This window comes from Copadichromis virginalis, linkage group LG3 (assembly GCF_057382275.1).
Source record: "Copadichromis virginalis isolate Kocher_CV1m ecotype Utaka linkage group LG3, C_Virginalis_male_GT1.1, whole genome shotgun sequence".
NCBI lineage: Eukaryota > Metazoa > Chordata > Actinopteri > Cichliformes > Cichlidae > Copadichromis > Copadichromis virginalis.
In genome coordinates, this window is record NC_140620.1 from 9,887,717 (window position 1) to 9,906,553 (window position 18,837).

Genomic DNA, 18,837 nt, shown 5'->3' on the forward strand with positions numbered 1-18,837 from the left:
TATTTTCACCTTATTGATTGATTATATATATCTATTATATTTTCTCACCTTATTTTGACCTTTGACCTATGTCCTTGTTAGCCTTGATCTTCCTTCATCAAACGTGAAATTTCTTTCACCTTTGAACTTAAAGCTTAAATCAAACCTTTGTTAAAAAGCTTCTTACCAACTTGTAATTCCAACTCTCTGCATTAAACACGTATCTTATCATATAAACACTGGATCACTGAGAGAACTTTAGGCAGAACCAAATGAAGCAGCTGACCTCGTCAAACTCACAGCGACAGTAACTGACAGTGAATTATTTTAATCTTCTTCATTGTATTTGTTAGAAACATTTATTTTCCTTTAATTGGACTTTGGTTAAGTTCAATCCGATGTATTAACCGACCTTTGAGGTGAAGTGCAGCTGCGAAGAACGCTACGGCAGGCAATGAGGTGCGTTTAATGTCGCTCTGTTAATTTGAGCGTCCATAAATTGAATGTCTTATTTTTTCTTACTTTATTATTGCTCATTTATTGGAGAATTTGGCCATTTAATTAAGATAGATTTTATGTTGTTGGTGGTAAAGATCTGGATGGATGTTTTATTTTATTCTGTGTTTCTATTTTTCAGTTTTACTTTTCAAGACTTGGTGAATTGCCTTTTTCTACTTTTTGTTTAGTTTTGTTAAAATTAGCAGCAGTGAGAAGTGTTGTTGTCGGTCTTGAATATATTTGATGTAGCCCATACTGTTAAGGTAAGTGTCATGTTTTTAGTTGTTAGTCTGATGAAGAATCTTTTATTTTTCTCCAAAAGTTGATTGTGTTTATCTGGACATAGTGTTTTTCAGGTCCAGCTGAATGCAGGTTTCCAGGTCTTATACGTGTCAGGAGCATCAGCACAGCTGAAATGCATTTTTCCTAAGCACCGCGTCTCTGTGGCTTTTAAACCCCAAAACACGCTAAAACAACAATGGGTCCACCCCAAGGATGGGGTCCCCCGGTGTAGTAACCTCGTTTCTTCGAACATCGACGTTCATTGAGGAAACCACAGCTGCTAGTTGCACTCACCACACGTTTGTCTTATCTGCCTATTATGTAGCCTTCACTTCCTTTAATAAGAGCAAATTTTCCACTATAAACACAGAGTCTAACAAAAGACTGGAGACTGTTTTGGTCATTTCCCTCAGAGTTTGTATGTTTTGTTGTTTTTCTGGTGATGAGCTTCAAACAGCAGCAGATTGAGACTCAAATAGAACCTAATAAAATCAGTGAAGCTATTCATTGCTCATGTCATCCATCAGGGAGTTACTTTAATATCATTACATTGTTTGCTTTTAGTAAATGTGGAAATTGAATATGAATTCATTTTATGTTTTTCTTTTCTTTTTTATTTCTTAATACCTAACTGCTGCACCTGTACTGCCCGTATCTCTGCAGATATACTGTATAGCCACTCAAAACTGATGTTCAGATAAGAGGGTGGGAGCCGCCTGTTTTCTCTCTCCACTATAATCCCTGACAATTTTATTAGTTTGGGCGACCTTTACATGTAGGTTGTTGGGATCACAGCAGAGATAGAACAGAGGGGACATGGTGTTTGTTAAATGTCCGAATGGCCCAGGTGGAAGAAGCTGTTAGTGAATCTGGAGATGTGGGACCTGAGGTACCAACATACAACACTGTAAAAAATGACAGATGCCACCAAAGAGTCACAGAAGGTCTTCAAAGCGCTCCCTGGACTCCAAATGACCTCAGCCGCCTCAGCAACTGCGTTTTCTAAGGACAGCGCTAGCAAACGCTCTCCGCTTGCGAGTGAAAAAGAAAAAGCACCACTTCCCTTCCTTATTCATGTTGAAGTGTACCATGTCCACCAATCAAAAAATGATATGGCAACATGAGGCGTTTGGTTGTTTAGGAAGAGGGAGAAGTTTTAGGAGTGACACCAATGAGAGAGAGAGAGCGAAAGAAAGAGAGAGAGCGAGTTTTCACATGTGAGAGATTAGTGACGTTTAGTGTGTTTGGAGGCTGTAGTTAGTGTGTTATGCAGTTATTGGGTTTTTGTGAGTTATACTAGTGAATGTCACAGGTGCTCCTGCTGTCAGACCTTGTGGTGTTCTCCTCTGTTTTATAGTGGACAGGACCTATTCTTTGGGAGTTGCATGAATACTTTGTGTGCCTTCTTATTTGATGCAACACACCTGATTGTTCTGTAAATAGTTTGAAATGATTGTGCAAAAAATCTGAGGCCTTGGCTGCATTTTGGGGTAAATAGCAACATTTTACTTTGTTGTTTGCATCATTTTTAAAAATGTATCATTTCTATTTGCATTTCAAGTTATGAAAGGTATTCATTAAACATGTTTATGTTTTAACTGTTTTCCACTCGGACTATACAAAAGGTTGAAGATACTATTGGGGGGGCAGGTACACAGTCACTAAAGATAAATAGCACAGCATTTAGTTGAATAGACGTTAAAAGAGAAGGTGTTTCAACAGCTGTTGTCTACACTCTTGACACAGGAGAACAGAAGACTTCACCACCAGGACCTCCCCACCAACTGGGTGTCACCAACTTTCTCACAACACCTAACTGTAGTGATGGCCAAATGAAGCTTTCCGAAGCACTGAAGCTTGTATTGAAAAACGGTTCATTACTCGAAGCTTTTCAACACAGTCCTCTCCGGTGACATCTGGTGGTGAAAATTTTGAAGAGCAGCTTGAATCTGCAGAATAAAACGGACTGCTCAATCATCACTGCTCACTCAAGAGTGGAGTTCTCTCCGATATTGGGCCACCGTTCCGTTGCTTTGAACATGTAATTGGTTTTGTTTTCTCGATTGGGGGGCTGAAAAAAATGTAATGCGTATTTGCGTAATACATTTTGATCAATAAACTTTCCCTATTTAAACATGCACTATGGTGTGGCCTTTCTTTGCTCATAACTCCTTGATGTTGGTAAATACAATAAGTGAGCAATATATATAATATACATATGATAATGCACAGCACATTATGGAGTATGCCCCTGCTGTGGAGTCCTTCCACCATCTACTTGTCATTTAATCACTGGACAGCTGGACAGGTTCATACAGAATATTAGATGAGGCCAATTGTCCTATACATATTTTTGACCTAGGGGTGGGATTGATTGTGAACTGGAAAGGGAAAATGCTTAGGGAGCTGAGTACGGCTGCATCGTCACTGATTTGTAGAATCATTTTGATTCGATACAGGATCCGATTCAATTTGATTGGAATCTGGAAAGTTTTGCCTCAGTCAGAAATATTACAATTCTGGTCATTTAACAGTATATATCCATAATTTCGTATCTATTAAAAGAAAGCTGACACATGTGAGACTTAATTAGAGATGTAAACAGAGAGTTATGAAACCTGCAGCTGCAGAAGCCAGCGGGGAAAAAAAGGAGGCAAACACAGCGCGGACCCGCCGACACACCAAAATCTGATTCTGACGCGTCGGGTCCGCGCTCTGTGTTCACGTTTGTATGCAGAATCCGTAAACCTGCTCCCAGTTACTGTTTTAGCTGCATGGTGTTTGACGACATGTTGTGAGGTTTAACCTGAGATGCTGGCGTTTCAGGCATTATAACGTTAATTTACAAATCGACACAGGATTGTAATGAATCAATATCACTTTATTCAATTTAGTATGGATTGTAATCAGAAAGGCGATAATCAAAACCCACCCCTAATCAAGAACTTGCAAAGTAAAAACATGATCAATGTCAGGTAGCCCTTTTGTTATTTACATTTAAAAAGAGGATTAGTGTTACTGTGCGCTGGCTGAGTCTGTTTCTTTTCTTAGAAATAGTTTCTCCTGCCCTGGAGAAAATCCACTTGCATGGAACAGAAGAGGCTGTGGAGTGCAGGAACTACACTGCAAGTTGGTAGATATGCAGGTATTCCTGGGTCCTGCAGACTATCACCTAAAAACAATAAACAAAATGATTTTCTAAACTGTAGCAATGTAATGTACGTATAGTGTCAAATACATTTTTGTAGTCTTCATCAGCTTTAATTCACATGGAAGTGTTCCTAAAGTCATATGCTGTAATGATATTTACATTATGAAAACATGATTTTGGACATTTCAAGTTTTTCACTTCGGCAGATAAAATGAATTGAGCAAAATCAACTCAAAATATTCCCACACGCCAGAACGTCCTCTCTTCCTCGCTGGCTCCATATCTGTCAGTGGAATGATCACCTCGTCGCTCTCTGTCACCATCAACACACTCCACGAATCCCGTGGATGATTCGCTTCCTTATATCCGTTTGAATCAGGTACCGAAGCAGTTACGTGCGTAATGAAGCTTCGGACGTCACTGGTCACGTGACTTTTGCCAAACGAAGCAAGCCTCGACACAGTGCTTCTGAACCAGTGTGTTGTTTTTTTCGACACACGCTCCGGAGCGCCAGCTTCAAGCGGGCCATCACTACCTAACTGTGACCTACACAGATAACCAGTGTGCAGCTTTGAAATATAACATCCAGAGTCTATGTGACAAATGGCTAAACAAGTGCCATCACAGCAGGGTGAAGAGTGAACATGGTAACATAGAAGATGCTCTCCCAGGCCTATTACTGCCTTCTGGTCATAATTTCCACTCTCTTTCAGTGACCTCTCACCTTTAATATCCTATGACCTTCATTGACCTCTGACTTTCAGTGACCTCTGACCTCCTGTTGCAGGTGTGTGTGTGCTGCTGCTGTCTGCACTGACTGTTTGTGCAGGTGAGTAGATGAAGTGCACCATGGTCCAGGACAAACACTGAGTGTAAACACTGATAGAAACTGTCCGTCTGTCCTCCAGTCTCTCTGAGCGTCAGTCCAAACCTTCAGCAGTTCGTCACAGCAGCCTCAGTGTCTCTGACATGTGAAGGTCAGCTGGGCTCTGATGGATGGACGGTGAAGAGGGACACAGGAAGTGGGACTGAGTCATGTGGAGCAGGGGGGCGGGGCTTCGGGAGGTTCAATGGTTCATCCTGTTTGTTTGATGAGTTCGAGCCAATCAGTGGAGTTTACTGGTGTGAAGGTGAAGCTGGAGAGAAGAGTGAAGAAGTCAACATCACTGTATCAGGTAATGAAGTCATTCATTTCATCATCAGACTAACAGCAGACTGTTATACCACCTCTACATCACTCTGTGGGTCTTTTCTTCAGATAAACATGTGATCCTGGAGATCCCTGCACTTCCTGTGAGGACAGGAAGTGATGTCACTCTACGCTGTAAGAAGAAAACTGGTGGCACAGCTGCAGCTTATTTCTACTTTAATGGACGTCCTGTTGGACCTAAATCAGAGCACATAATCACCATTAACGTGCAGCAGTCTGATGAAGGTCTCTACTGGTGTGCTCCTGATGAGTTTGGATTATCTCCTCAGAGCTTTCTGAGGGTCAGAGGTCAGATCACTGACATCACTTCCTGTTTAAAGCCAATCTGCTGAGCTGATGATAAACTGACTGAACCAGCTTCCTCATCTCTCCTGCAGGTCCTTCAACCACAGCCTTGTTTACAACAACAAAAGAAGAAACAACAACCATAACGTCACTGACAAACACTCATATCTCCTCTTCTTCTACCCTTCTTTCTCCTCCCCCTTCTCCCTCTCCCCCCTCCTCCCTCATATCCCCAATTGTAGCTGCTATAGGTTCCCTGGTGCTATTGGTTCTGGTTCTGTTTGTACTTCATCTTCTATGGAAGAAGCGCACAGGTATGGCATCTGTCTCAAATTTTCATCCAAAGTCATCATGTTGGACACATCAAGACAGCCTCCATCAGCGTTTCTATTTTTAGAACACTTAGAAAGTAGATTCAGACTAAAACTCCACAGACACAAATACTAGTATTCTTTCAGATCACTTCATCTTTGCAGGGAGATACCAGTCAGCTCCAGTAAATGATGTCACCTATGCTGAGGTCACCAGTAGAGCCTGGACCAATAAGACTCCAGCCAGCGAACCTGAAGTACTTTACTCCAGTCTGAGGACAAACACTGCAGGTACACATTCACCTGTGTTCTAGCGAGGGACATCAATGAGAGATAAACCCAAAAGTAGTTTTCATTGGGCTTGTAAAATGTGGTCAGTGAAACAATGAGAATCTTCTTCTCACATTTATCAAACTAGTGTTTTGAAAGTGGGACCTGAATGCAGGTGCAGTTCACTCTTTAGGTTCCTGTTTCCTCAGTAAAACCTGTCACTGGTTTCATAATTAAAGCTGTACTGTGGTTTCGTTGGTCAGTTCAGTGTTTATAACATGAGGCAGTCAGCAGAGAGAGACGTGGCACTGAGACAGGAAATCCTGCAGCTTAAACAGATATGATCGGTGTTTGATGGGAGTCAATTCAGGTTTGTGTGTATGACACAGTGTAACAGGAGCTGTCGGCCTGAACTGAAGATTAAAAATAATCTGAGCGGATTTGGTTTGTTTTTAATCCAGATGTATCTTTTCAAAAATAAATCGGAGAAGCACACGTTGGACAGTTTAATAAAATACTGTACAAACCAGCAAACCAGCAAAATTAGGAAAATAACAACCAGTACAAGGTGAGAATGTACTGCTCGCGTTCTGACTCTAATCTGAGGAGCAAAAACACATTTTAAGACATTATTTAAAGACAGGCAGCGAGTGGGCTGAACTAACGAGGGCAGGGTGATGCTTCCACAGTTTAGGCTACAGCTGAAAAAGCCCAGTCAGCTCTCACTTTGAGTCACGTTTTTGGGACTAGCAGGAGAAGCTAGTTCAGTGACCACATTATTTCTTTTATTGCCATGTAAATCTGAGGGTTATACACAGTAGTAGCAGTAATCAGATGTAAAAGCACATAAATAGTGAAGTCACCTGAGTCAGTAGTTCATATTTCCCGGAGTCGAGCGTTCATTCACCCACATCAAAACAGGTGCTGCTGGTGTGGTTAACTGCTGAGAGAAGCTCTCTGTGACGGAGCTTCTTTGTTGAGATCAGTGGGAAATGATCAAAGGTAAAACACATAAACCATGAAGTGTTTTATGTGTTTAAGATCAGTCTAGCAGCTATTTGAATGTTGTGGACTCTGTAGAGGTAAACAGTGTCTGAGAGTAGAGAGAGTGCATGTCAGCAGATACCGGTGCTGAGATACAGGACTGAACAAAGGAAGATGTAAAGTTACCACACAGCAAAAGATGTTCTTAACTTTGTTTCTTGTCTTCATCTCTTTGTGTGACTAGTGTTTAAAGTGAAACAAAATGAGTTCTTTTTCAGAGAGAGATTCATGAAGCCCCTCACAACGTCTTCATAAGAATTAAGATTTTTCTGCAGGATTATTATTAAATGAAAACAATATATATTTGAATTCAGTTCAGCAGGCAAACAGGGTTGATGGGAAATCCAAGTTCAGTGAGTTGTAAATAAAACCCGGATATTCAGTCACTCATTGGCATGTTCTTGTCTTGATGATGTCATCCCAAAAACACACATGACCAATGCTGACATCATCACTCAGACCCCTGAGAACACAGGTAGGGAGGCTGCACCTATATGACTCATGTCCCAGTGTTATTACATGCTGAACTATCGGGGCGACTGTGGTTCAGTGGATTGGGAAGCTCCTCTATAAGTGGAAGGTCGCCGGTTCGATCCCTCCTGCTCTCTCTCTGTCCTGGTCGTTGTGTCCTTGGGCAAGACACTTCCCCTACCGCCTACTGGTGTTGGCCAGAGGGGCCGATGGTGCGATATGGCAGCCTCGCTTCTGTCAGTCTACCCCCGGGCAGCTGTGGCTACAACTGTAGCTGCCTCCACCAGTGTGTGAATGAATAGTGGCATTGTAAAGGGCTTTGGGTGCCTTGAAAAGCGCTTTCCATCATTAACTTTTTTCTCTTTAAGCTTCAGTTTAAAAATTAGGTTTAAAGTTTCGTATATTTGTTACATACATATACATTTTAATTAGGTTTTAAAGTTGGTAGGACAATAAATGCCTCACCCTTCTAGTGACCTGCACCATGACTGCACACTCAACTGTCCCATTTTTACAGAAGCTAAAGGAACCACAGACACCACAGAAGAAGTGTAAACAGGAAGCTGAGGACAGACCTGCAGACTTCCTGTGGACAGTCTCACTCTGTCAGTCACCGTGGGAACATTTACAGGCAGTCATCAGCTTCCTCCTTTCTTCATTCACTCCCATTCATTCACACAGTGATGTCATTGTGGGAGCAAGTTCCTCCTGAGGAACCAGGATTGACGGGGAACTAAAGAAATCAACCTGCTGCTGGTTTGAGTCTGTGCAGCTTGAACTCTGACAAAGGTCTACTGCGAGGTGAAGAGTCGTCACTTTCAGGAGCTGCTTCCATCATTTCAAACTGATCAATACTCTGAACTTATGAACACTCATGTTTGACACAGAGTGTCCTGTGATGGTCCTCAGTCTTTGAGCTAGTTTTTGTGTTTGTTATGGACTATGTGTTTATTTGTTCTCTTGTTTCAATGACCTTTGTTCTGGTTCTATATTGGTGTCTCTTGAGCTCAGGTTCCCTTATTTGTCAGAGTCGTCATTATTTATATTTCTTATTCTCTATTTCTTGTTGTTCATGTTTATTTCCTTCGTGTCCAGTCTGTGCCAGCCTCTTCTCTGTGTTTTGTTATTCTTTCAGTCTCCCCGCTCACGTACCTGCGTTTGTCTGTTTTCTCTGTGTTCTGTCTCATTGTGTTTGTAATCCCATCCCTGTGTTTAGGTCCTCAGTCTCCCTCGTGCCTGTTTTGCTGTGTTCTTCTGTGAGTATCTTTTAACATTAATAACGCTGCCTCTTTTAGCCGACCCCTTTGTTTCCAAGTCCTGCATTTGGGTCTTGCCTCTGCCTGCCACACAGCTGTTCATGACAGGCACAGAAAACGATTTTGAGCCTAGAAGTAATAAATGCATGAACTTGTTTTTCAGCATCACTCTGAGACAGGATATTTCTAATTTTAGAGATGTTGCTCAGATGGAAGAAAGCAGTCCTACATATTTGTTTAATATGTGCGTTGAAGGACATATCCTGGTTAAAAATGACTGGTTTCATCTCAAAGCTGGCCAGTTGGACAGGAAACAAAACAAGATGTTATTTACATATGAGCATCACACTTTACCTGAAATACACAAAGAATCTTTCTAATAATAGAAAACAGTTTCAAACCTGCAGGATTAAAGTGATGAAAGTTTGTGATTTAAATTTGTCTCATAAACGTCCAAAACCTGCTGAAGGTTCAGTTCAGTTAGAGTCTGTAACATGACGACTGAACATGAAGGCAGACGACCTGTTTTCATCAAACAGGAAACCACAGCTGCTGTGTTTAGCATCGCTACTTCTGATTGGGTCTGTTATGTAGACGATGTTTCCTCTATTAAGAACAAATTTTCCACTGTGTGGACAGAGTCGATAATCGTCCTGTGTCTCTCAGAGTTTCATTGTTTGGTTTTCAGTCTAAATGTTGCCATCAGTCACTGTCAGTTTGGGCACCGAACCTTAAACACGCATGTCAAAAATAAATCTACATTAGTAATGCATAAACAGCAAACCAGCAGGATCTCTCTGTGCACTGTGAACACTGACTGAGGCTCATGTGATGCAGTGGGTTGTCTTCTAAATGTGTCTTCTTGTCTGCATGCTGAAGTATTCTTAGGCAAGATACTGAACCCCAAATTTCTTCTGACGCCTCCATCCAAACGTGAGTGTTTGATAAAGGTGCTTAGAAAGCAGTGTGTGAATAGCTGAGTCTTGAGTGCTCAGCTGGATTAGAGCAGTAGCAGCAGTTCGTTTACACAGACAACCAGTTTACATGTATAAATGATGATCAGTGAACTGCCATCACTCGTGGTTGAAGCGTTTCTTATGTAGAGCTGGAAAATAAACCACAAGCTTGAACACTATTTTTACTGACCTTTATCTGTGTAGCCTTCCTGTATTGAGCTTGGCAAGGACTAAAATAATTTCCCAGCATTATTTTTCTAACTAATTGTTTTTTTGCTTTAGTTACACTCCAAATAACAGCTGACATGGCATTTCAGACTTTTGCTGTAATCAAATTTGTAAACTTGTATTAAAGTTGGTAGATAATGTGTGCATAATGCACTGAACTAGATTCTTTTGTGATAGTAAAGTATTAATTGTTACTGATGTTCAATCTTGGTCCCTTTGTGCAAAAGGAAGAAATGTATGTGCATTTTTCCACATGCATTTTGTTAATGTTGTGTCAAAGAGTTACACATTTATAATATTTGATAGAAAGCTGTGTATTTTTGTAGTTCTGTGCACAAGTTTGGATTGAACCCTCTGATTTAATCTAAAATAATACTCTGTGTTCTTTTGTTAGGCCAACATGAAAGACAAATAATTATCTTCAAAAAACTTGTTGGAGAATTAAAATTGTAAGAATGGAAATCAGATCTCTCAGCTACATCTGTGTGAGGTACTATGGGAACGTGTGATTTCAGGCTGTAGATAACGGATTTCTAAGAGGTTTCGTTAGAAGATGTAGGAGGTTACCCTGTAACGCTACAGACGTGAGGTGGGCTCGTCCAGGATTTGAACCCGGGACCTCTCGCACCCTAAGCAAGAATCATACCCCTAGACCAACGAGCCACATAAACATCTTCACCAACTTCTTCTCTGAAAGTCACACATCAGAGCACGTAGCTGAAGCTGAATATATGAAACATTGTCTTGAAAGCTGCCAGTCAAAAGTCTGGAAACACATCGCCGTGGTTTTTCCACATTGTGGACACAAACAGTTTCAGGACATCAGCTCAGAGCAACGGTCATTTTAAAGAACTTGCCTCATTCAACCAGACGAGCACTGGTTTCTATGCTTTAGTGCTTTCTAGCTAAGATATGCTAACATTCATTCTTTGCATCAGAGAGCAACTTGGGGTGTTAATCTACCAACTCAGGAGGTAAAGCAGATCATTTCCCAGTTGGAAAATTGATGGGATCATTTCCTGGATGCTCCAGTCTGCATATCCATGGACAAGTCATCTTTTCATTTCCAGTCAATTTTATTCATATAGCGACCAATCACAATAACAGTTACCTTTATATTGTAAGGTAGACCCTACAGAGAAAAACCGAACAATCATATGATCATCTGACCAGACCATATTTCACTGGCTTCTCTAAATGTTCAGCAAACTTTAAAAGCTCTTCATCATGCTTTTTCTTCAGCAATGGCACCATGGATGGTGACCTACATGCCATGCCTTCTTGAAACAATTGTACCTGCTGATTCCAGGTTTTTCTGTAGCACCTTGGCTCTTCAACGACTCTTCTGATCATTATTATATATGGTGAAATGATGTTCTTTCCACCTCTGCATTAAGAACCCAACAGTGCTCACTAGAACCTTCAGTAGTTTAGAACCAATACCTTCAGTATGTTTTGCAACAATACGGTTGTGAAGGTTTTGAGACGGCTCACTGGTTTTACCCATCATGAGATGTTTCTTTTGTGACACTTTGGTAATGACACAGATCTTTATAGGTTATCAGTTGGGACTGAACCTGCTAATATTAATTTGTAATAACTGTCAGGATGGCTTTCAATTATTGATAAATTTCATTTGCCATGAATCATGATTTCCTATGTCTCATTGCACCTTCCTTTTCTTCCTTTTGTTTTTCTCTGTTATTTCTCATTATCACACGTTAACCCCTGACCTGAACTTTCAAAGGTGAGTGATAAAACATTAATTGAATTACAATATTATCCAAAGAACAGAAGTAAATACAAAATGCAGTTTCTAAATAAATGTGTTTATTATTAAGGGGAAAAACCCAAACCTAGATGAACATGTCAGAAAAAGCTATTGCCCCTGAATTTAATAAATAACTGCAACCAAGCATTTGTAACAACCTGCAATAAATCTTTAACAGCACTGTGGAGGATTTTCAGCCCACTCACTGTTGCAGAATTGTTGTAATTTAGCCACATTGCTGGGTTTTCAAGCATGAACCACCTTTTTAAGGTCATGTCACAGGATATAAATCAGATTCAGGTAAGAACTTTGACTTATTTGGGTGTTTTGCATAATTATCCGGCTGCAGAAACCAAGTGCGCTTCAGGTCAGATGAGAACGGATGGCAGATAGTCTCCTAAAGAATTGTTTCTTTAAGAGGGCCGAATTCATGGTTCCATTTAGGGAGGCAAGTCTTGCAGGTCCTGAGGCAGCAAAACAGCCTCAGACTATCAGACTATCACCACCATATTTTACTGTTGGTATGAGCTTCCTTTTCTGAAATGCAGTGTGTAATGACACACACTCATCAGTCCAGGGTTTTTTTCCCCAAAAGTCTTGGAACTCTGCCACGCAGGCTGGTGTGCTCCAGTCCCTTTCTTAAAGTGTAGTCATGAGAAAGGGACTTTAATTTTAGCTTGAACTAAAAGCTGATCCTAAACTAAGCACAGATCAAACTGATTGATCAGCCATCAGAGGAGTCGGATCAATGGAGCTGCTTCTGTTCCTGATGTCCCCTGTTTGATCCTGGACCGGAACTCTCCCTGCAGAGACAAGACAGTCAGACAGGGACAGACAACAAGAGACAAACTTATATTTTTATACTGACCTTTGACCTTTAATAGCACCGTGGTCTCTCTTGAAATGCATTTTTCTTTGCTGCAGACATTACAGATGTATTCTCCACTGTCTCTCTCTGTGGGCTGTTTCAGGGTCAGACTGAGGTCTCCAGTTTTCAGCAGGTCTTCATTCATCTTCGTTCGGTCTCTGTAATCCTGGTGCTGTTTGTGAGGCTGGTCAGAGCCGTTCTTATACACGTAAACCAACACTGATGGTACAGGGTCAATGCGTTTCCACATCACTGTAGCATCTTCAGGCAGGTTTTGTGTGGTTTTGAAGGGCAGCCGGACAGACTCCACCCCCTCCTCCACCTCCACCACACAGTCTGAGAGGACAACAAACACAACATGAGCTGTACAGACAGCAGTGAATCTAGAAAACACCTTATTAAGCTTCTTTATGCTGCAGTCTGATATTTACATTTAATTATTGTTATTTTATAAACAAATACACTGTAAGAAATATTTCATAGGTATTTGCACTGACTCATCACTCTCAGCAGAACTGTTTTCTTTCTCTTGATCCCTTTCCCCTCAACTCTGCAGATGTACTTTCCAGTGTCTCTGTCTGTGGGGAGCTTCAGGGTCAGACTGAGGTCTCCAGTTTTCAGTGAGTCTTCTCTCATTTCGTTTCGCTCTCTGTAAAACTGGTCTCGTGCGTCAGGCTGGTCAGAGCCGGCGTGATATTTGTGAACAGTCATCGGTGGTTCAGGTTCATAGCGCCACCACTCCACTTCAGCATCTCCAGGCAGGTTTTCTGTGGTTGTGAAGGGCAGCTGGACAGACTCCGCCCCCTCCTCCACCTCCACCTGACAGACTGAGAGGACAACAAACACAACATGACACAGCAGCAGTTTTATTCAATGATTCCAAAGTGAACTTTAATATTCAATTTTAAGCTCAAACTATGATGTTTGTCTTTGCTTGTGTTGATTTCCTAAAGATGAAATATACTACACTCATTTAATTCAGGATTAATCAATCAATCAAAGCTTTATTCGCCACATGCAGGTTGCCCTGCAGTGAAATGGGACCCCCCCCCTCGACCTTACACACACAACACAGACATCACATGAGGATACAAGTCAGAGATCGGTAGCGTTACAGAAAAACACTGAAATATACACTACAATGGGAAAGTACAAGAGGAAAAAAAGAGACCTCTACTCATGCTGTGCTTCCATGGTAGGACAGCACGAGAACAGGAGACAAAAAAACTCCTCTGCACAAAAAGCACATAAATGTCCACAGCACAAGACATGACAACCCACAGGATTGGGTTGTCATGTCGCCCGAGTGTCCCCTCTCCTCACTCCCTTATCTTCCCTGGGAAGATAAGGGAGTGAGGAGAAAAGGGAGAAAAGAGGGAGAAAAGAGGAGAAAAAGTGCGACCGCCTTCGCTGAGAGCAAGACAAGTACAATAATAATTCAATAATGTATTTTATTGGTTGTTCTTCATTTCTTTTGAATTGTTGCCTTCAGTCCACTTTAGTAGGATTTGAGTGGAACTGCTCACAAAGAAAGAACGAGTCTCTAATTTTTTATGGTAGTTTAATTTTAATAAAGGGAGACAAATTATCACCTCGCCTCTGTCGGTGCGCCCCAGGGCGGCTGTGGCTACACTGTAGCTGCTGTCACCAGTGTGTGACTGTGTGTGTGAATGGGTGACTGAATGTAGTGTAAAGCGCTTTGGGGTCCTTAGAGACTGAGTAAAGCGCTATATAAATACAGGCCATTTACCATTTATTAACAAAAAATCCAAAAAAGAAAGATTACATAAAAAGTGTAAATTCATCTGTATATCATTGAGTGAAACACATATTTGGACCCTTAAACTTACCCAAAACTACAATCTGTGTGTTCATGTAACACACAGATTGCGATCAATCAAATCAATGAAGTACAGATACTCCTGATCTCAACTCATTTTGGGTATAAAGTATCTATTGTATTGTATCAGTACAATCTATTTTGGTAACTACTTACAAGAAAGTGGAGCATATAATGACAAGATGACACTTTATTGGATCTTACACCAGTTTACCCAGAGCGCTCCGCTCTCGCTCTGCAGGCCTACTTGTTGTTCCTAGAGTATTTAAAAGTAGAATGGGAGGCAGAGCCTTCAGTTTTCAGGCCCCTCTTCTGTGGAACCAGCTTCCAGTTTGGATTCAGGAGACAGACACTATCTCTACTTTTAAGATTAGGCTTAAAACTTTCCTTTTGGCTAAAGCATATAGTTAGGGCTGGACCAGGTGACCCTGAATCCTCCCTTAGTTATGCTATGTCGATTCATGGTTTTCTACAGTTTTTGATCTACTGTAGAATATTTTTATGGTTATCTGCTATAAAACGCCAGACCAGGAAAATCTCCTTCATGTTTTTCTGAGTTTTATCCTCAGTTACTTTCACACAAAGACATCTGCTGTGATGCTCACAATTGTGATGAAGTCTCACATGTATCAGTGCTGATAAATGATCAGAATTATAATATTTCTGACTGTCTGAGGCTAAATTGAATCAAATCGGGACCTCGTGAATCGGAATCAAAGGGATTATAGAAATCAGTGATGATACCCAGCCCTAGTGAGCAGCCTGGGCCTGACAGAGTGGATGTAGGTGTGGGTAATAAGGAAAGATGAAAAGAACTACTGATAACTTTTTTGTTAAGTTAAAGTCTGATCTGTCTGAAATTCATAGCCAGCTCTGACACGGAGCCATCGATCTCTGAATGCTGTAAAAGCAGCAGTGTATCCAGGAAACACATTATACGTGATAAATGCACTGCCTGAGTGTCCCCTCTCCTCACTGCCTTTCAGCAGCATGCAACAGCAAACAGGTCGTCAGAGGAGCCGAGATGATGATTGTGTTGATTGTGGTTGTGATGATGTGTTAATACACCTCTCTGAATGTTATAATTAGTCATTAATAACCTCTGCCTCTCTACCACAGCACGTGTGTTTATCAGCCATCGTTTTGTTGGAATGGGTCAGAAATGGCCGCCCCAGTCCTGGTTCTGACGGAGGTTTCTTCCTGTTAAAACTGAGTTTTTCCTCCCACTATCACCAAAGCACTTACCCATAGTGGGCTCATATGATTGTTGGGTTTTTCTCTGTTTTCTCTGTATTATTGAAGGAACTACCTTATAATATAAAGTGCCTTGACGCAGTTGTTGTTGTGATTTGGTGCTGTATAAATAACTGACTTAAATTCATTTCTGACCTTTGACTCGAAGCCTCACTTCTCTCTTCAGCAGGATGTTTCCCTCGCTGCTGTAGGCGGTGCAGGTGTAGACTTCGTTGTCTCTGTCTGTGGGGTATCTCAGGGTCAGACTGAGGTCTCCAGTTTTCAGCAGGTCTTCATTCATCTTCGTTCGGTCTCTGTAAAAGTGGTCTTGTTCTTCAAGCTGGTCAGAGCCGTTCTCAGACACGTGGACCTTTGTGGTCCGGCTGTAAATGCAGGTCCACTCCACTTTACTGCCTTTAAGCAGGTGAAGTTTGGTTTTGCAGGGCAGCTGCACAGACTCGACCCCCTGCTCCACCTCCACCAGGGGGACTGAAAGGAGAAAAAATACCACAATGAGCTGAACACAACATCATCAGCACTGAGAACATTTTGTTTGGATGAAGTGAAACATCTGCACTGAAAACATGTTTGACTGGCTGCAGCCTGGGATTTGTCCTGTTGCTCCACTGAGCAGACACTGTGTTATCTTTGGTGTCCTAAATCAATTATGGGAAGAAATTTATCATCTGTCTTTATCTTCACTTCCTACACCCAAACTGGAAACGTTAATAGACCATAATGGGAGCTTGCCTACTTAATATTTCCTTTGAATTTTCTCTCTACATGTAGATTATTATGAACTTTTGTTAAATAAGCTATTATTCTGGGCTATGCAGGCCCAGACAAAGCGTGCAGCATTTTAATGAGGTTGTTTTAGTGTGGAATAGAAGAAATAGAAGAAGCTCGTGTGAGTTTCCTTAAGAAAACATCTGATCCTCAAAATCCTGGTGCTTTCAGGCTGACATTGACTCAAAAACATTATCATTATAATATTTTCATTCTAAATCATTTTATAAATTTCTCTTAAACTCCTCAATTTCTTGGACTTGTGTCACATCTTCAGTTTGAGCTGATAAAAAAGTAATGGTTGAAAAACCTAACTTAATAGATCTTACTGTAGCTCACTCATCAAGTCCTGTTCACCTCAGGGACAGATTATCAGTGTGGTCACCAAGCTCTTCAATTCCTGACTCACATCTTCATCTTCTGTCTGCAGCACTCACCTCTGACGTAGAGCTTCACTTGTTTCTTCTTTAGGATGTTTTCCCCCCTGTAGACGGTGCAGGTGTAGGTGAGTGCGTCTCTGTTTGTCGGGTATTTCAGAGTCAGGCTGAGGTCCACAGCTATCCGCAGGTTTTTCCTCATCATTGTTCGATTTCTGTAAAACCAGTGCTGTTTTTCAAGGTGGTCAGAACCGTTTTTAAACACGTGCACTATCCTGTTGGAGCTGTCAGTCCACTCTACAGTTGCATCTTCACGTCGGTAAACTGTGGTTATAAAGGGCAGCTGAACAGACTCCACCCCCGAATCCACATCCACCTGTGAGACTGTGAAGTAAGAACAACAAATAATGATTTGTGCGCGCAGTCTGTCAAAGCCCCCATGTTTGACATGTAAAGTGTGTGAGGGGAGCCTGTTCTGCAAAATGCGCTGGAGGATTCCTTAAGAACATGAAACATGGGGAAACACTGGTTTGTGTTTTATTGAAAGAAAGGAGACAATTAAAACCACCTATTAACATAACTAATAGATTAAGAAGAAGAAAAAAACACTACAAGTCAAGTAAAATAAATCTGAGGTTTAGGGATGATTCAGATTATTCACAATGCAAACACGTCACACACACAACATACCTTTCTTAAAATAGCTTCTGAAGTGAACTCCAACACCCACGATGACAGCTGCAACTACAGCCAGGACACCCAGAGCCACTGGGACACTGATGGGAACTTATAACACAATGAAAACATGAACATTACATGATGTTAACATAAAATGATTAACACTCTGTGACACTACATGTGATTTTGAATCTCTTTGCACTGACCTCCACCTTTGACCCGCTGAACCTGCAGTTCCACTCTTGACTGACCCAGTTCTACTCCAAACTTACGGATGGTGCAGGTGTAGCTGCCGCTGTCAGACAGCTGAAGCTTTTTCAGAGTGAGACTGAGGTCTCCGGTTTCCAGAGCGTCAGGATTCATGGATGTTCGGCCGCTGAACTGCTCATTTTGGTTCTGGAGGTCATCGCCTTCTTGTCGACGCAGGTGCACTGTGGAGGGATTGAGGTCATAGCGACTCCACACAGCTGTGGATTCTTTTTCTTCAAAAGTAGGATACTCACAGGGCAGGAGAACAAACTCCGCCCCCTCTACTACCTCCACACCTGAGGCACACTGGGAAACTGAGGACACAGACATAGACAAAGACCTTATTGATCCCAAATAAAAATAGAAAAAATAAATAATAAAAAGATTCAATGGTTACTATGTGCAGAAAAATACAACAAGATGTTTTATGTGCACATAAAGTGCAGGCAGTGATAGTTATACACACATATTTCTAAACAGTGTTTATCCTGTTTATAATGTTGCAGCCTGGCTTCTGTCGGGATGAAGGACCTGTGATAGCGCTCCGTCCACTGTCTCCGTCCACAGTCTCCGTCCACTGTCTCCTTCCACAGTCTCTGTCCACAGTCTCCTTCCACAGTCTCCATCCACAGTCTCCGTCCACTGTCTCCTTCCACAGTCTCTGTCCACAGTCTCCTTCCACAGTCTCCGTCCACAGTCTCCGTCCACTGTCTCCGTCCACTGTCTCCGTCCACAGTCTCCATCCACAGTCTCCATTCACAGTCTCCATCCACAGTCTCCGTCCACTGTCTCCGTCCACTGTCTCCGTCCACAGTCTCCATCCACAGTCTCCGTCCACTGTCTCCGTCCACTGTCTCCGTCCACAGTCTCCATCCACAGTCTCCATTCACAGTCTCCATCCACAGTCTCCGTCCACTGTCTCCGTCCACAGTCTCTGTCCACAGTCTCCTTCCACAGTCTCCATCCACAGTCTCCGTCCACTGTCTCCGTCCACTGTCTCCGTCCACAGTCTCCATCCACAGTCTCCATTCACAGTCTCCATCCACAGTCTCCGTCCACTGTCTCCGTCCACAGTCTCTGTCCACAGTCTCCTT

At 41.9% G+C, this 18,837-nt stretch overlaps 2 protein-coding genes and 1 non-coding gene across 3 annotated transcripts; 1 reads left to right on the forward strand and 2 right to left on the reverse strand.

Annotated features, from left to right (window-relative positions):
• The first annotated feature begins 4,513 nt into the window (after positions 1-4,513).
• On the forward strand, positions 4,514-10,352 carry LOC146712664 (uncharacterized). Its single transcript, XM_085436877.1, has 7 exons — positions 4,514-4,541; positions 4,698-4,739; positions 4,819-5,085; positions 5,169-5,408; positions 5,498-5,719; positions 5,882-6,007; positions 8,019-10,352. The coding sequence occupies exons 1-7, from the start codon at positions 4,514-4,516 to the stop codon at positions 8,054-8,056; spliced, it is 963 nt and encodes a 320-aa protein (XP_085293003.1). The 3' UTR covers positions 8,057-10,352.
• Positions 10,353-10,532: 180 nt separating this feature from the next.
• Positions 10,533-10,604, reverse strand: trnap-agg (transfer RNA proline (anticodon AGG)). Its single transcript has one exon. It is a non-coding gene; the product is annotated as a tRNA-Pro (tRNA).
• Positions 10,605-11,751: 1,147 nt separating this feature from the next.
• LOC146712666 (uncharacterized) lies at positions 11,752-17,933 on the reverse strand. The gene is made up of 7 exons (XM_085452140.1): positions 17,701-17,933; positions 17,507-17,602; positions 16,877-17,200; positions 15,810-16,142; positions 13,078-13,407; positions 12,581-12,916; positions 11,752-12,515 (listed from the first exon to the last, which is right to left on the reverse strand). Exons 1-7 carry the CDS (start codon positions 17,855-17,857, stop codon positions 12,424-12,426), a joined length of 1,668 nt encoding a protein of 555 aa, XP_085308266.1. The 5' UTR covers positions 17,858-17,933; the 3' UTR covers positions 11,752-12,423.
• Positions 17,934-18,837: the final 904 nt, after the last annotated feature.